At 45.7% G+C, this 19,178-nt stretch overlaps 1 protein-coding gene across 1 annotated transcript in view; it reads right to left on the reverse strand.

Annotated features, from left to right (window-relative positions):
* Positions 1–17,362: 17,362 nt before the first annotated feature.
* Positions 17,363–19,178, reverse strand: part of IFT80 (intraflagellar transport 80) — a 28,340-nt gene continuing 26,524 nt past the window's right edge. The window contains exon 18 of the mRNA XM_083868645.1: positions 17,363–18,192. Within this exon, the coding sequence (XP_083724771.1) occupies positions 18,079–18,192 (114 nt within the window). The 3' untranslated portion in view covers positions 17,363–18,078. The remainder of the gene's footprint in view (positions 18,193–19,178) is intronic.

Here is a 19,178-nt window from a genome sequence, read left to right on the forward strand (position 1 = left end):
GCCGCGGCCTCCGCGCGCGGGGGCGGGGCCTCGGGCACGGCCCCCCCGGACACGCCCCAAACACCGCTGGACACGCCCCCGGCACCCCCGAACAGCGCCGGACACCCCCGGAAACACCCGAACATCCCCGAATACCCCTGACACCCTCGGGCACCTCAGGACGCCCCCGAGCGCCTCCGGACACCCCCGGAAATCCCCGAACACCCCCAAACTCCTCAGAACACCCCCACACACACACCCGGAAACCCTCAGGACACCCAAACACCCCCGGACACCCCCAAACACCTCAGAACACACACACACACCCCGGACACCCTCAGGACACCCGAACATCCCCAGACACCCGCAAACACCTCAGGACACCCACACACACCCTGGACACCCCAGGACATCCCCAAACACCCCCAAACACCTCAGGACACCCCCAAACACCTCAGAACACTCACACACCCTCAGGACACCCTCAGGACATCCCCTGGAGCTCCCGCTCGCCCCCCTCGTCCTCTCCCCCCTCAGAACTCCGGTGCTGTGTGTGAATATAGCTGGAATAATTCATAAATATAGAGTTAATATTCATATCTGGGCGTGTTTTCTATCAGAATATTTGTATTCTGTGGACATATTTAGATAATTGTAAAATCCTACAACGGTTCGGGTGGGAAGGGACCTTAAAGCTCATCTGGTTCCATTGCCACGGGCAGGGATAATTTTCTTGGTTTTTTTTTTTCATTTATGTTGCTCCAAACCTTGTCCAACCTGGCCTTGGACACGTCAGGATCTGCCTCCTGCTGGCAGAGCTGCTTAGAGGGGAAAAGGAAAGGAAAGGAAAGGAAAGGAAAGGAAAGGAAAGGAAAGGAAAGGAAAGGAAAGGAAAGGAAAGGAAAGGAAAGGAAAGGAAAGGAAAGGAAAGGAAAGGAAAGGAAAGGAAAGGAAAGGAAAGGAAAGGAAAGGAAAGGAAAGGAAAGGAAAGGAAAGGAAAGGAAAGGAAAGGAAAGGAAAGGAAAGGAAAGGAAAGGAAAGGAAAGGAAAGGAAAGGAAAGGAAAGGAAAGGAAAGGAAAGGAAAAAGGAAAGGAAAGGAAAGGAAAGGAAAAGGAAAGGAAAGGAAAGGAAAGGAAAGGAAAGGAAAGGAAAGGAAAGGAAAGGAAAGGAAAGGAAAGGAAAGGAAAGGCCCACACCAAAAAACACCCCACACCAGCCCGAACCTGCAGCACATTCAGACCCAAAAAAATACCAACCAAAAAACCCAAAAACAAACAAACAAACAAAAGGAATAAAAAGGGAATAAAAAAGGAATAAAAAGGAAATAAAAGCCTCTTAAGCAGAAGTATTGGGATGCTCCTGGAGCATCTCAGCAATGCAATAAATCCCACCTGGCCCCACCCTGCAAACCCTCCGTGAGGGGAATTCCAGAGCTGCAGCCAAGGAAAGCCCCTCACACCTTCCCCGGCTCTTCCCAGGCTGGAAACATCCAAAACCACACGGGTTTGTGCCCACAGAAACCCCTTGGAAAGAAGATTTAAGGGTATTTATTTTATTCCAAACCCCAATTCCTGTCTCAGCATTATCCCCCTCTCCCTGTGGTACAGGTGGGCTCTGGGTGACCCTTTCTGTGTGTCTGCCCAGGGCCTGAAGCAGAAATAAAAATAATCTCCATAAACAAACGTAAGGACTTGAGCAAACATGGGCTCTGAATGCTGCTCCAAGCGCCTTTTCAAGTGCTCCTGGAAATAAATATTCTGTATTGGGAGTTCTGCCCCTTCACCCCAAATCTCTTCTGGAGCCCCAAAGAGCTCTGGAAAATCCATATTCCCTGGATTAAAGGGAATATTGATTAAAGGGAATATGGATTAGAGGGAATATGGATTAAAGGGAATACGGATTAAAGCTCTCCAAGTGCAGAGCTCACAGGAAAGAGCTGTCAGGGACAAAGTGGGGCTGTAAAACTGATGGAAATCCAACAAAACCAACCAACTTTTAATGGGAGACCCTGGAAAAGTGACTTGAGGGGTGGAGTTGGGAATTGTCAGGGAAGGAAATCCCCTCTAAACTGCTCGTCCAGGCAAATCCAGCCTGGAACAAACAGGAAGAAGAGGGAAAAGTTCACAACACGACGACAGTTGAGAGTGTAAATAATCAACCCCCCACAAGGGAGAGTAAATAAAGAAAGGAAAGCAAAACCAAGGAGGGGAAAGGAGGAAGGGAAAGTGAGGGTGATGGAGAGGGGTTTTGTCTTTCCCAGCTCCATCTTTTTTTTTCCCCAGCTTTTTTTTTTCCAGCTTTTTTTTATTTATTTTATTTTTATTTTCTCAGCTATTCCAGAGGTCTCCAGGCCCAAGGATGATGCAATAAACATCCTCTGAAGTGTCAGGGCACCGAGGAGCCACAAACTCCCCTGGGGCAGCCCCAGCCCCGCTGTTTGTGGACTCTCAGCAGCTCAGCTCAAACCTCTCCAATTTTTAGTTTTCCTCTAAGGGGCTGATTCACCCCCCAAACCAAAACCTGCCCCAGTTTTACATCCCCAACCCTTCCCAGTTTAACTGGGAGTCTCGTGGTGCTGGGATTCAGTTTCTCAGAGCATAAATCAGCTTTTTTTTTTTAAGGACGGGGACAGATTTAAGACGCGCCTTTGTTGGCACTTTATAAACCAGGCCTTTGTGTGGAAAAGGAAAGTGCAGCTGCTGGTGGCACATCGGGACAGGTCCTTGCAGGGGAATTCCAGCAGGGGTTGGGCTGCAGAGGCTGAGGTGCCTGACTTTTGCCACCTAAAAAACAGGTTCTGGAGAAACTCAGAACAATTTCAGCCTCCCACAACCCCTCTGCTTTCTGCAGGTCCATCCCCTGAGCCCCACATTCATCCCAGTTTTAAAAATGGGGATAAATCATAGAAATCCAGAGCCTGAAGCAAATATGTGGAGGGCAGCAGGAGTGTCTAAGGAGGTGAGGAGAGATGTCTCTTCTTTCTTCCCTGGCACATTGGAGCTGGTTTTTCTGGAGGTTTTTCAGCATAGAAGTTCATGGCACTTCTCCTTTTTCTTTTCCTCCTTCTTCTCTTTCTTCTCTTTCTTCTTCTTCTTCTTCCTCTTCTTCCTCTTCTTCCTCTTCTTCCTCTTTTCCTTCTCCTTCTTTTTGTTTGAATCTTCTTTTCCTCCTCTTCTTCTTCTCCTCCTTCTTCTTTTCCTCCTCCTTCTCTTTCTTCTGTTAATCTTCTTCCCTTTATTCTATTATTACTATTACTATTGTAACTATTACTATTATTACTATTATTATTATTACTATTATTACTACCACTATTATTATTACTACTTTTTTTTTTTTTTTTTTTTACTTACAGCAGGCCATCAATTCACTTTTTGAGTACTATCTGACCAATTAATACATTTACCAGATCACTAAACAGAAAATAAGAAAGAGGCACAAAAAATTTGTTGTCAGCTCCCAGAATCTCCCACTTTTCTGGTCCCAGTTATTTTTTCACGAGGGTGAGAAGGGTTTGCAGTGCTGGGATGGACTGTCCAGCTCTTCCAGGGGAAGAATTCCAAGGGGAATTTGAAGGGAAGCTCAGTGAGTGGCTGGTTGTATTTTCTGGGTGCAGCTGGCCCTGCAGCATCCCAGCACAAGAGGGGAATGTTCAGGGCTCAGGGAATGTGAGCAGGGCAGAGGGAGCTCTGTGAATGCACTGAAAGAGCAGCTATTGACTGAGTCCTGCAGGAATTCCTGTGCCAGGCTGGCAATGAGGGCTGGGATTGTCTGCTGTGCACTGAAACCCTGTGGGAAATGGATTAGAAATAATAGAAATTATAGAAACAAGTTTCAAGTGATGACCTTGCAAATAGATGAGATTGTTGAAACCCTGGAGGCTGAAAATTTCAGGTTTTCTGTGCTAAAAGGTGCTGACCCCTCAAGGAAGCATCACATTTGACCTGAGGCCTTGGAACAGGGTTCAGGAATTGAGTGACCACACTGGGGTTGTGGGTGTGTGGTTTGAATAGTGTCGTGTGATCCTGCAAGGTGAAAAACTTGGATTTAGGGTTGTAATATATAGTAATACATATGGGGCAAGATGGAGGATTTAAGGCATTTATCTAAGTCCTTCTTCTTCACCTTCTTCTTCTTAGTTTTGGGTGTTTTTTTTCCTAATTGGGTGAAAAAGGTTCTGCATTGCAGGCCTTGGGTGGTCATTATTGAGTCAGAAATATAAAATAAAAATAATTACATGTGTCATGTCGTTATTGAGTGATTAGTGCTTAAATAACTTTGGAAAGAGTTAGGAGCTCTCCTTTTTACCTCATTTTCTCTGCCTTGCTGGTTAGAGCTCACGGCTCATGAATCTGTAAACAGATAAGAAACAATAAACATCCAAATCCAAACATGAAACCAACATTTCCCGTGTATTAATCCCAACCTTGGCAGAGAAAAAGGAGCCAGAACTGTCCCATGAGATATTTTGCAGAAACAGAGCTGTGAAATAATAAATTATCCAATAATGTGGTGACACCTATATTATTGATACTTTTGACCCAATAATAGTCTGCAATGGAGACCTTTTCACCCAATTAGAAAATAAAACACCCAAGACCATGAAGAAGAAGGTGAAGAAGAAAGACTTAGACAATGCCCAAAATCTTCCATCTTGCCCCACAAATATTACTATATATACTAAACCCCTAAATCTAATTTTTTCACCCTGTAATACCACCCATTTCTATTCAAACTCCACACCCCCAACCCCAGTGCCATCACTTAATTTCAGAACCTGTTCCACGACCTCAAATCAAATGTGGTGTTTTCCTGAGGGTCAGTGGTTTTTTTAGCCTGAAATTCTCACCCTGCAGGGTTCCAGAGCCCAGGGATTTATTTATTTATTCCAGAGCCGCCTGCAGATGGCAACAGCTCCCCAACCCCGCTCTGCTCTCCCGGGATTCAATAGATAAATGTTATTCATAATAATATTGTGTCGCCCTCAGAAACCAAAATAATAGAGAATAATATCAAATAAAGAAGTAATGTTACAAGAATAAAAATAAATAATAGAATCAGAGAGTGAAAAAAAAAAATTAAAAAGTCGATTAATGGGGCTGTTTGGTTATGGGGGAATTGGTGCCTGTAAATTTGGAATGGATGGAAATTTGGAAGGTTGTTTGTAATCCCACCCAAAATTCCCTCTGATCTTCATCCCTCAGGCAATTCCCAGCACGGGATGGGGATAATGGAGAAAGAGGTGCCTGTTGCAAATGCGGTTTTTATTTCATTCCCAACTCTTTTTCTTTCCCCCATTACAGCAGATTTAAACTGCCAGAGGGGAGGGTTAGATGGGATTTGGGGAAAAAATTCCTCCCTGTGAGGGTCAGGAGCTCCTGGCAGAGGTTGCCCAGAGAAACTGTGAATTTTGTTGTTATTTTTGGTGTTTGGGGGTACGGAGGGTCAAGAGCACAAGGGGAAAGTGAAAATGAAAGGAGAAATGGAGTTTCCTTAGACTGCTCAATAAAATATAGATTATTTTTGCTGAATATTCACTGTTTCACCCCCAATTTTCTGTGGGTTGTGTCATCCTGGAGCCCCAAAAAGGTGACAGGAATTGCAGGAGCCACCGAATATTTTGTTGCAACTCGTTGAGTGGCAAAGGGACATTATTTTTGCTGAATATTCACTGTTTTTACCCCAATTTGCTGCAAGTTGTGTCATCCTGGAGCCCCGAAAGGTGACAAGAATTGCAGGAGCCACCAAATATTTTGTTCCAACTCGTTGAGTGGCAAAGCGATGTTATTTTTGCTGGTTTTTTCCCCAGTTTGCTGCAGGTTGTGCCATCCTGGAGCCCCAGAAAGGTGACAGGAATTGGAGGAGCCACCAAATATTTTGTTGCAACTCATTGAGTGGCACAGGGACGTTATTTTTGCTGAATATTCACTTTTTTACCCCAATTTGCTGCAGATTGTGTCATCCTGGAGCCCCAAAAGGTGACAAGAATTGCAGGAGCCCCCAAATATTTTGTTGCAACTCGTCGAGTGGTACAGGGACGTTATTTTTGCTGAATATTCACTGTTTTTACCCCAATTTGCTGCAAGTTGTATCATCCTGGAGCCCCAAAAAGGTGACAGGAATTGCAGGAGCCACCAAATATTTTGTTGCAAGTCGTTGAGTGGCACAGGGAGGGAGAAGGATGCTCTGGTGGATCCAGGGCTCAGAGTCACTGCAGATCATTTATTATTTGATTTTATTTTTTTTGGTGTTTTGGTTGGTTTGTGTGGAACAGGAGGCTCTGAGGCCATCACCCACCCCCAGCCCAGCTCTGCCTGAGCTCAGCATCCCCTGATCCCCCCTGAACTCAGAGCCACCCCCTCAGGGCACAACATTTCACCAGCAAACACTTCCCTGATTTCCCCATCCCGATTTTCAGGATTGAAATGTCACCGAGTGAAGCAACAACACCCGGGCTGAGCAGGAAACCGGGGCTGGACACGGCAAATCTGCTTTTTGGGGCTCGACAAGGAGCCGCCCACCTCATTTTCCAGCAGGGAATATTTTGCTTTTCCCCAGCCATCCCACCGGTTTGTGCTGCTCAAAAAGGGACCAGCAGGACCCCCGAGGCTTGGGATGGATCCAGGAGGGGCCATTCCAGAGCTTTTCCCTGTTTTTTCACGCCGCCTCCGAGGCTGACACGGTGGTTTTAAGGAGAGTAAAAATAGCAGGGTCAAAACCTCTCCTGCCCCCTCAGCATCCTCATCATCCCTCCCCGTATCTGCATCTTTCCCTGAGGATGCTTCCCTGGGGAACTCACAGCCCTGTGCCTGGAAAAACAGCTGGAAGGGTTTTCTCCCCCTTTTTTCCTTCATTTTCACCTTTTTTTCCATAATTTTTTAACATTCTCCTGCCTGGGGGATGCCCTGAGCAGCCCCAGTTGGAGGTGTTGGATTTTCCCCCAGGAAAACTCTCTGTCTGCACAGGGAATCCAGGGAATTCAGGCTCCTGTGGACAAACTGGGGTGGGAAATGTTTAGTTTGGTAACAATAAAATCTTTTCAGAAGGAAAAGGAGAAGGAGAGGGAAATGGGAAAGGATTTGGTGCTCACTCCCTGCCCTGGGGCATTGCCCCACTCTCCTGACCCCACAAAAACTGGGATTACCTGGAATTCCTGGGACATGTGGGATGGCAAAGAAGCAGCCAGGAAAAAATTGGATTACTTGGAATTCCTGGTGGGATGACAGGGAATCAACCAGGAAAAATGGGGATTACCTGGAATTCCTGGTGGAATGGCAGGGAATCAACCAGGAAAACTGATATTCCCTGGAATTCCTGGTGGGATAACAGGGAAGCAGCCAGGAAAACTGATATTCCCTGGAATTCCTGGTGGGATAACAGGGAAGCAGCCAGGAAAACTGATATTCCCTGGAATTCCTGGTGGGATAACAGGGAAGCAGCCAGGAAAACTGATATTCCCTGGAATTCCTGGTGGGATGGCAACTGGAATGCAGCCAGGAAAACTGATATTCCCTGGAATTCCTGGTGGGATGGCAGCTGGAATGCAGCCAGGAAAACTGGTATTCCCTGGAATTCCTGGTGGGATGACAGGGAATCAACCAGGAAAAATGGGGATTACCTGGAATTCCTGGTGGAATGGCAGGGAATCAACCAGGAAAACTGATATTCCCTGGAATTCCTGGTGGAATGGCAGGGAAGCAACCAGGAAAACTGATATTCCCTGGAATTCCTGGTGGGATGGCAGCTGGAATGCAGCCAGGAAAACTGATATTCCCTGGAATTCCTGGTGGAATAACAGGGAAGTAACCACGAAAAATTTGGATTACCTGGAATTACAGGGAATCAACCAGGAAAACTGATATTCCCTGGAATTCCCGCTGGGATGGCAGCTGGAATCAGGCAGGACAATCCCTCCTGGCATTCCTGGGGCTGGCAGAGCTCCCCAGGCTGTGTCACACAAATTTCACCTCGAGATGCTCCGGACAGGCTCATCCTCATCATTCCCACTGGGAAAACCGCTCCTGACTCATCCCCTGGTGTGGGAAGAGCGGCAGGGCTGGGAAAGAACCCGCTGCTAAATTTAACCACAAATAATAGGAAGAGGTTAAGCCTTTTTGGGGCCGAGTCGGTTGTAAATAGCAGCGGGATGAAATCACGGCAGAAATCCACGCCTGGAGCTGGGGCAGCCTCTGGAGGGATGGGGTGACTAACCAGGAAAAATGCTGCTCTCCCTGGAAAACACAAAGAATTTCAAAATGAAAAAAAAATTTTAAAAAAAAAAAAAAAAAAAGGTTTTGATTATTCCAGACCGACACGAGGATCTTTCCAGCTGTGACAAATTGTCCTCTATAGTGACTTTGAGGATATTTCAGCTGCTCCCACCCAGGGATTCCATGTGGATGGTGTGGGATGGAGGTTCAGCCTGGAATCACTTTTTTAGGAGTTAAGATCATTTGGAAAAGGAAAAAACAGCAAATCATCCCCGATAGGAAGAAATGTTCATCATTTGTAACTCTAAAAGCCTCAGCCAAAGTCGTTGCGTTGCCTTTCCGTGGAGTCAGGGGAATAAAATCCTAATTGTGAGGAATTGTTGCAAAGGGAGAACCAGTCTGAGCCAATCTTTCTGATGCTTCTGTGCAGCAGGAGGAATAAAGAAGAATTTTTTTCAGTGTCACAGGCAAGCTGGAAGCCTGAAAACCCATTGACATCAATAGCATTGTCCTGATATTTCCACCTTTTATTTACTGGAAAAAAAAATGATGTTAAATAAATAAACATTTTATACATAAAATACAGAAACAAATACAGAATTGATAGGGATGATTAAATTTTATTTATTTCTTCGATTTGACTGATTTATTAGAGAAAACACATTTAATTTCTGGAGGACACCCAAACTTGTTAAGAGCCTGGGAAGGAATCAGAGTTGTCCAGGAGGGTTTCAGCCTCTCTCTCTCTCACTTTCCCTGGGTTTTAAACAGTCCAACAGCAAATATTTGCTGGCAGAGGAGATTTCTGAGCTGTGAGGTAATGGCTGGTGGAGTTTTTTTTACATTTGCAGAGTCATCTCCTCGGGTTTTGGGCCTCATTGCAGTCCCAGATGTGCTGGAGGAACTGGAGCTCAGCTTTGGGGTTTAATTCCAGCATTTCAGAGTTTCCCCTGAGCCCTGCTCTGAGCTCCCTGCTGACGGATGGGCTTCCTCAGGAGCTCCTCTGGGGGGTTTTACAGGAATATTCAGATAGTTTGTTCTATTAAGAATGATTTAAGAATTATTTTTGCCCTGGAGGAGGTTCCCACCAGGCTGTGTCTGATTATTGTGGAATCCTGGAATGGTTTGGGTGGGAAGGGACCTTAAAGCTCATCCCATTCCACCCTGCCATGGGCAGGGACACTTCCCACTCTCCCAGGCTGCTCCAACCTGGCCTTGGGCACTTCCAGGGATGTGGCAGCCACAGATTTTTCTGTCCAACCTCCAGTGCAGCAGAGATTTGCTCCACAATCCCCACAAAACGCTCAATTATCACAAGGTTTGGTTCTATCAGATAGTAAAATATCATTGAAGCCAAGAGTGCTGAACTTGTTCATACCAACATCCAGAGCTGTGCTGCCCTCCATCATTCCATGGGACTTTTCCAGCCACCAAAACCCCATTCCATGGAATTTTTCCAGCCACCAAAACCCCATTCCAAGGGATTTTTCCAGCCACCAAAACCCCATTCCAAGGGATTTTTCCAGCCACCAAAACCCATTCCATGGGACTTTCAGAGCCACCAAAACCCCATTCCATGGAATTTTTCCAGCCACCAAAACCCCATTCCATGGGACTTTTCCAGCCACCAATTCCCCATTCCATGGGATTTTTCCAGCCACCAAAACCCCATTCCATAGAATTTTTCCAGCCACCAAAACCCCATTCCATGGGATTTTTCCAGCCACCAAACACATGAAGATTTCAGAATCCTCCCCCAAAAAAAAAAAACCAACAAACCTCAGATCATCGCGATTTTTTTTCCTGAGGATTTTTCCCATATTTGAGGGGAAAACACATCAAAGGGAACTCAGATGTGAAGCATCACTTGTGCAAAGAGCATTTTTATGGAGCAGGTTCCTGTGGGGAAGAGTTTTGAGATCCCCAAATGTCAAAGGTCTTCAGGACAAGGACAATATGCAATGGTCATTTTTGCTGTGTCAGCACTTTGGCACCACCTGGAAGGTCTGGAAGTGGAGCTTTAATGATCTGCAGCTCCAAAGGGATCGATGGATTTCTGCAGGGGTCATTTGCAGGATCAATAGTTTGTCCATCCCCTGCAAAACTGGAGAAAATCAACCTGAAAGCTCCTTCCCAGAAACTGCGCGGCGGCTCCGGGTTTTACCTGACTCCAGGGAGCCTCAAAGTGAGTTTCTTTACAGATTTTGGGATGGGGGAAGGCAGGATGTGGCCACTAATGATGAGTTTATTCCTGCTGGTCCTGCCCCAGAGCTCTGCTGTGCTTGGGAGGCAGAGAAATTCCAGGCTGGGTGGAGCTGGGAACAACCTGCTCTAGGGGAAGGTGTGGAATCCTGCTGGAATCAAAGATCCCTGACTGCCACCACACTCCCACTCTCTACAGATCCCCAAAATGTGGTAACTGAGCCAGCTGCACCTCCCCAAATCCCCCAAACCCTCAGAGGATGCAGCTCCCGACATCCACAGCCATCCCAACATGGATCCTCTGGCCCTGACTCCTCCTGGGCCTGAATTCCTGTGTTTTTCCAAGCCAGGCATGGGGCTGAGGGAGCTGGGGCTGCTGCACACCAGGATTGGAATTTTTATTCCTCCTTGTGCCCTGCTCACTCCAGCCACCATTTTCCTTGTCCTTTCCTTGTCTCTGTGTCCTTTTTTCCTGGGACATGGAGCAGCTCCTGAGCCCCTGCTGCAGGCTGAGCAGCAGAGCCCAACTCCCAGCACAAAAAGTTGGCTTTAACGAGCTCTCAACAGGCTTTAATATTTCATGGAGCTCCGAGGGAGTCCCAGCTGATCAGAAATGCTGTTAAAAGGCTCAGCTCTATTAACGGCCGGGCAGGTTTGTACAGGCGCCTGCTCTTTGCTCCCAATTTGCCTCCAAAGCATCACCTCGGTTATGGGCGGCTCCGGAGGGAATGTGGCCCCTGGAGCTGCTGCTGGAGCTGCTGCAGAACATCCCAAATCCTGCTGGGCCCGGGCAGGGATGAGTCCCCAAAGCAAAGGGTTCTCAGAGTCACTGAGTGTGTGATGGGGCTGGACCCACTGCTGGCACCTCCTGTCCTCCTCTCCCAGCTCCTGTCCCTTTCTGCAGGGAGAAATGTCCCCAAAACGAGGGAACAGATGCAGAATAAACCCCTGAAATTCAGAAACAGCAGCTTCTCCTTGTTTGCCAGAAGCTCAGCACCACCACCACCTCCTTCCTCAAACTCCCTTATCACAGCTGAGAATTTTCCTCTCATTTTTTTTGTCCAAAATGTGTCACAAATACAGTCACCCAAAGCCTGGTGCTGCCGGCAGGGGGATGGATTGCAGCTCTCAGCAGTGAAATCATCCCCGGGCCAGCAAACAGCACAAAGGAAATAAATTCACCCCACGCGGAGCTCCTGTAGGTGGGTCAGCAGCTGCCCATCAGATTTGGCAGGGTCACCAAAGAGGAAAGCGAGCAGGAAAGGTCTGGTCAGCTTTTGCCGTGTTCCATGTTAGTTTTTCCATGATGAGAGCTCCCTCTGCTCTCCCTTTCCCTGGAGTTTTGCAATTAAGCTGAAGGTAATCAGCAAACCACGCAGATGAGGGTGGGCTGGGACTCCACTGGGTGACACAGGGACCTGTGAAACCTCAATGGCAGGAATAAAACCCACTAAAAAATAAGGAAGAAGGTCTCACTGTGTCTGCACAGGTACCAGAGTCTGTCAGAGCCTGCCCTGACACTGCTCTTGCCTCCCTTTTTAAGCTGCAAAATCAGTGCTGGGCTCTGCACCTTGAGTTCAGAGGTGAGGGTACAGAAACCTGAGCTCAGGGCTCAGGTATCACTTCCCCTGATGTCCCTGGGGACTGCTCAGCCCTGCACCCTTGGGTTTATCCCACCTGCTCAGCTACTGCTCATCCCCACACCCTTGGGTGCCACACAGCCCTGTGTCCTTGGCTGCTGCTCATCCCTGAACCTCGGGTTTGTTCTCCCATCCTTGGGTACCACTCATCACTTGGCTGCTGCTCATCCCTGAACCTCGGGTTCACTCTCCCATCTGTGGGTACCACTCATCACTTGGCTGCTGCTCATCCCTGAACCTCAGGGTCACTCTCCCCTCTCCTGGGTACCACTCATCTCCATATCCTTGGCTCCTGCTCATCCCTAAAACTCAGGTTCGTTCTCCCATCCTTGGCTCCTGTTCATCCCTGCATCCTCAGGTTCACTCTCCTATCTGTGGGTACAACTCATCCCCATATCCTTGGCTGCTGCTCATCCCTGAACCTCAGGTTTGCTCATCCCCACATCCTTGGGTACCACTCATCACTTGGCTGCTGCTCATCCCTGAACCTCAGGGTCACTCTCCCCTCTCCTGGGTACCACTCATCCCCCATATCCTTGGCTTCTGCTCATCCCTGCATCCTCAGGTTCACTCTCCTATCTGTGGGTACCCACTCATCCCTTGGCTCCTGTTCATCCCTGCATCCTCAGGTTTACTCTCCCCTCTCCTGGGTACCACTCACCCCCGTATCCTTGGCTGCTGCTCATCCCTGAACCTCGGGTTCACTCTCCCATCTTTGGGTACCACTGATCCCCACCTCCTTGGCTCCTGCTGGTCCCTGCACCCCGAGGTTCCTCCCCTCTCCCGGGCCCCTCTGCCCGCCGTGTCCCCCCACACAGATAAACCCTTCCAGGGCTCAGCCCCGAATTCGGGGCAGCTCAGCCGTGACTCGGTGGCGGGGCCATCCCTGCGCTGCCCCCCGGGGCTGAGGCCGCTCCTGGCCGCGTTCCCCGGTCCCATTAGGCTGCGAACGGCCGCCAAATGTCCCCATCAATATTTCATGGGGCTGGAAGGCGCGGATAAATCGCGGCCGGGCGGGCGGATAAATCGCGGCGCGGCGCGGCGGGGATGGCGGGCGGCCGGGGCCCGGGGGTCTCTCCCGGCTCGGAGGCGCTGGCCAGTCCCCCGTGGGTTCCGCGGGCGCGGTGGCTGGCGCGGAGACTGGCGGCGCTGCTGGTGCTGCTGGCGCTGGTGGCCGCGGGCTGCGCGCTCCGGCGCCGCGCCTGCCCCGAGCCCCGCCGGCCGCGACCCCCGGCCCTCCGCGCCTGCCCCGAGCCCCGCCGGCCGCGACCCCCGGCCCTCCGCGCCTGCCCCGAGCCCCGCCGGCCGCGACCCCCGCCCCGCCGGACGCCGGGGACATCCCCGGCCCTCCGCGCCTGCCCCGAGCCCCGCCGGCCGCGACCCCCGGCCCTCCGCGCCTGCCCCGAGCCCCGCCGGCCGCGACCCCCGCCCCGCCGGACGCCGGGGACATCCCCGGCCCGCCCGCAGCGGGGAGCGGGCCCCGCCTGCCGCACCTGCCCAGCTACGAGGAGGTGAAACACCTGCCCAGCTACGAGGAGGCGCAGCGCGGTGATACCCCAGAGCCCGCGGAAAGGGGCTGAGCCACCCCCGGGCACCGCCTGAGAGATGCGGAGGGAATGGCTTCATCCCCATCATCCCCATCATCATCATCATCATCATCATCATCACCATCATCCCCATCCTCATCATCATCATCGTCCTCAGCATCCTCTGGGCCATCGGGAAAGACAGCGGCCGGTCCCAGGTGTGCCAGGAGGGATGCCACGCCGGGAGGCGGCAGCGTTGTCTGGTGGGACAAATTGGGGATTCCCGGGAATGCCGCACACCGCGGGGTGACACACCTGGCTCTGCACAGGGACATTGGGATTCCCGGGAATGCCGCACACCGCAGGGTGACCTGCCCTGCAAAGGGACATTGGGATTCCCGGGAATGCCGCACACCCCAGCTGGACACTCCTGGTCCTGCACAGGGACATTGGGATTCCTGGGAATGCCGCACACCGCAGGGTGACACACCTGGCTCTGCACAGGGACATTGGGATTCCCGGGAATGCCGCACACCCCAGCTGGACACACCTGGCTCTGCACAGGGACATTGGGATTCCCGGGAATGCTGCACACCCCAGCTGGACACTCCTGGCTCTGCACAGGGACATTGGGATTCCCGGGAATGCCGCACACCCCAGCTGGACACTCCTGGCTCTGCACAGGGACATTGGGATTCCCGGGAATGCCGCACACCCCAGCTGGACACACCTGGCTCTGCACAGGGACATTGGGATTCCTGAGGACCCTGGAGGGAAGGGACACTGCCTGGACACACCGGGACAGCCCCACAGCCCTGGGAGCAGCTCCATGAGGAAGGTCACTTCCTTGGGGACATCAGCTCCAGGGCAAGGCCATGGAGGGATGGGAAGAGCCGGGTGCAACTTGGTGCATTCCTCAGAATTTTGGGATTCTCGGCTGTGGGATTTTGCTGTGTGGACACACCGGGGGATCCTCACCCCCAGGGATGCCACAGGGAGGATTTTTGGGCAGCAGGAGAAGGGAAGAACCTCTGCAAAACCTGCAGATAAATTATCAGCACCTCCTGCTCACTGAGGGCTCCTTCTGCTCTGAGGGAAATAAATAAATGTCCCAGCTGGGGATTCCCCATGAACAGAACACAGCAAAGCCCAGGAAAGGCAGAAACCTCCTCCACCCTCAATTCCACCACCCCTGGAGGAGCTGGGGGTGCCTCATTTACCCTGAATTCTCCCTGCAGCATCCCCGAGCCCAGCCCAGCCCTCTGACAATGGAAATGGTATTTATTTCATTAAATACCTTTGTTACCCCTGAATTCTCCCTGCAGCATCCCCGAGCCCAGCCCAGCCCTCTGACAATGGAAATGGTATTTATTTCATTAAATACCTTTGTTACCCCTGAATTCTCCCTGCAGCATCCCCGAGCCCAGCCCAGCCCTCCTGACAGTGGAAATGGTATTTATTTCATTAAATACCTTTATTTTTTTTTTTCTTTTTCCTTTCCTAGCTTGACTTCAGCCTTGGGAAATGCTCAGTGCAGGAGCAGCAGCCACTCTCCTCTCTCTCTCTCTCTCTTTTGGAGGTGTCTCTAATGGGAAAGAAAACCTGCAGGTTTATTTAAAATTATTTTAAAAATATTTTAAAATTATTTAAAATTTATTTTAAAAAGTTTCAAAACTGCAGGGCTGCAAGTATCACAGTTATTTCTTTATAGAAAGTGAAATAATCGTGAAAAACACAGAAATAATGAAATATTTTGGGGTTTTGTACAGCCAAGCTCTGTGCAGACTCATCTCTCTTTTTCCCTGAAGGTACCAAACCTATTTTCCCAAACTTTTACAGGAGGGAAAAAGCACCTGAATTAAATTTGAAAGCTTAAAATCCAGTATTGGAAATTTTATATTTCTAATTGGGATCCACAAAAATAAAACTTTGGAAATAGAGATTCTCAATTAATAAAAAGTGGGTTTTTTTTCTCCCTGGTTCTTCCTCATCTCCTGCAGAGTAAAATCTCATTTTTGTTGTCATGAAAATAAAGAAATGGAGGTTTTAAAATTTATAAATTTAATAAAAACCGTGTAAAAACCAATATGAAAACATATCTATAATATAAAAAACAGTAAATTGCTTATCATGAAAATAAATAAATGGAGGTTTTAAAATTTCTAAATTTAATAAAAACCGTGTAAAAATCAATATAAAAACATATCTATAATATAAAAAAGAGTAAATTGCTTATCATGAAAATAAAGAAATGGAGGTTTTAAAATTTCTAAATTTAATAAAAACCGTGTAAAAACCAATATAAAAATATATCTATAATATAAAAAACAGTGAATTGCTTCTCTCCAACTTCCCCATCTGTAGGTGATACAAAGTTTATATTTCTATAAATATCAATTAAAATTTCTGAATTTAATTTTAGAAAGCTTGGAGCTCTTCCATTCTTGCTCATTTATTTAATTTTTATTTAATTTTTATTTAATTTTTATTTAATTTTGACTAGTCTGAAGTGAATAAAGCAACCCCCACCAGGGTTTTTCTGCAGGAAATGGTTCCACATAATCTGTAAAAAATCAAATTTTCACTTGGGATGATTCAAACCTTCCTCCTCTTTCCCGTCCCCAAAGGGTAAAAAAATCCCACAGACAAATCCAGATTTCTAAGTTTTGTTGCCTTAAAAGCCAGAAAACAAAAAGATATTTTTAATTTTTTTTTTTGCTCTGAGCTATTACAAATATTGAGTAGGTTTTTAAACACCCACCTGGAGCTTTTAATTTTATTTCACTCGAGGAGTTTATTTTTCACCTAAAAATGTATTTTTCAACCTCTGTTTTTATGATCAGGGAGGATTTACTGTGGCCAAGGTTAAATCAAGTGAATGAACTCAATTCTCACCCTGAAATGGCAAAATTTGGGTTATTTTTGATTATTGATCCATAACAGCAGCACTTAAACAACTGAATTTTAATCACGTTAATTCATCTTAAATTGGTTTCTGATGGTTTAAATCAAGGAATTAAATATGAAATATTTCTTTTTGAAAGAGGATTTTAAAAGAATTTCTTGTTCTGGGCAATAATGTAACCAAAATGTACCTGAAACATCTGTATCCTCCTGCTATTTATTTATTATTTAATACTGAAAATAACTGAAAACAGGTAAAAACAAAATGCAAACCCCAAGAAAAACCAGCTCAAAATCCCCTTGGAATTCCAACCCCTAAAATCCCTCCCAGAAAAGCCACGTAGGAACATTTTTTTTCTGAGAATATCCTGAAATTTAGATGTCAAACCTGTATTTAGAACCTGGTGAAAAGAAGGAATAAAAGTGCTTTTCCAAAATATTTTGCTTTGTTTTTTATTTAACACCAGGACTGGATGTGTGGGATTAAAAAAATGGAATTAAACACCTCTCCCATCCCTTCCAAATGCAATTAAAACACTCAAAATATTATTTTTTTTTAGCTCTCAGATCCATTTAAAACCTCCACTTTTATCTTTTATTTATTTTTATTTTCTGGTTTTATTCAGAAATTTATGAACTGTGCAAGGAAGGGTCACACAATGGTTATTTACAAATTTTACTATTTACAATTTAATTTAACATTTAACATTTTATTTAACATTTTTCTGTTGGAAAGATACATAATAAACCTTGATGATGAATAATCTGGAAATAAATTTATAACAGGAGGAAAATGCAGCCACTTTTGGGTGTGAAACAAAGAGAAGTTTATCTTGATAAAATAACATAAATTAAAAAAAAAAAGTATTTAAGTATTTATAAGTATTTAAGTATTAAGTATTTACAGATCAAGTGCTTTGGGCAATAAAAAAATACAGGAAATAGTCTTTTATTTGAAATATTCTTGTTAATTTTACACATCAGATGCTACAAATGCTGTTTGTTACTTCCAACAAGCCTGAAAACACATTCCAAAGTATTAAAAAAAACCCATAAAAATCCTTTTACTGGTGAATGTTTTGCTCAATGACCAAACCTGAGCTGCTGAAATTATCTGAAATTATTAAAGAACTCTCTGGTACACCCTAAAAAATACATATTCCCACAACTGTGAGGGAATATTTGTACTTTAAAGGCTCAAGCTCCTTTTTTTTGTTGCATTTTCTGCACTTTCAGTTTGTTAAATTTGTTTTTAGGGCAATTTAACCAAGTCTGGAGAGATCCCTGAGGTTGCAGAAAAAACCAAATTGTTTAAATTGGGGCTTAAATTATGATTTAAGTAGAGACAACCCCAGTTAAAGAATATTAATGGCAATGAAAATTTAAAACCACTATGAAAGAACAGTTAATTCCCTTTTTTTTCCTTTCTCATTTATGTTGCCATCACTGGCACCAGAATATAAACCCAGCACAAAATGAAAAGAAATAATTCACCCCAAGGATTCAAATCTACAGAAATTCTTCATCCTGTGGCCCACAAAATATTTACTGTGTTTTTTGGCTTTTTTTTTTTTAAGCAAATATTGAAGGAGCACTTTGAAAATGCCCAAAAAATGGAATTATTGCTGCACAGTGACACTGGTCCTCACTGCAGAACTGCCTGCTGCCCGTTCTCTTTCTTTAGCAATTTCCAGCTCTATTTTGGCTTTGATTTTATTCCAATCCACTTCCAGCTGTAAGGAGAGAAAAAAATTAAACACACAGAGTTTGACATCAGAGAGAGACAGGTTAGTTATTTGATTTAAAAATACAATTATTAATACAATTATTAATTATTAATATAATATTTATATACAATCTACTTCCAGCTGTAAGGAGAGAAAAAATTAAACACAGAGAGTTTGACATCAGAGAGAGACAGGTTAGTTATTTGATTTAAAAATACAATTATTAATTATTAATATAATATTTATATACAATCTACTTCCAGCTGTAAGGAGAGAGAAAAAATTAAACACAGAGAGTTTGACATCAGAGAGAGACAGGTCAGTTATTTGATTTAAAAATACAATTATTAATACAATTATTAATTATTAATATAATATTTATATACAATCTACTTCCAGCTGTAAGGAGAGAAAAAAATTAAACACAGAGAGTTTGACATCAGAGAGAGACAGGTCAGTTATTTGATTTAAAAATACAATTATTAATACAATTATTAATTATTAATATAATATTTATATACAATCTACTTCCAGCTGTAAGGAGAGAAAAAAATTAAACACAGAGAGTTTGACATCAGAGAGAGACAGGTTAGTTATTTGATTTAAAAATACAATTATTAATTATTAATATAATATTTATATAATATTAATATAATTAATGATTACTAATTATTAAAATACAATTATAACTCAACAATTATTAAGTGTTGAGTTATTAACTCATGAAAGATGTGAAGGCACAGCTGAGTTCTGACTGAGTTTCCACCTTTAAAATAAATAAAACCTGAGATATTTTAATAAATCTCATTGTGCCAGGCAATAAAACACAAAAATAACCTGCTGCTAATTTAATATCATGACATCAGTGTCCTGTTACTGAAAATTCAGTATTTCTGCATCATTAATTTAGGAGTGATGTCTCCTCCAAGGGAGATGAGAGGATATAAAATCAAATTCCTGCTTGGAACTGCCCCCTCTGCATCAATAAATGT

The sequence above is a fragment of the Zosterops lateralis genome, assembly GCF_965231275.1.
Source record: "Zosterops lateralis genome assembly, chromosome: 10".
Classification (NCBI taxonomy): domain Eukaryota; kingdom Metazoa; phylum Chordata; class Aves; order Passeriformes; family Zosteropidae; genus Zosterops; species Zosterops lateralis.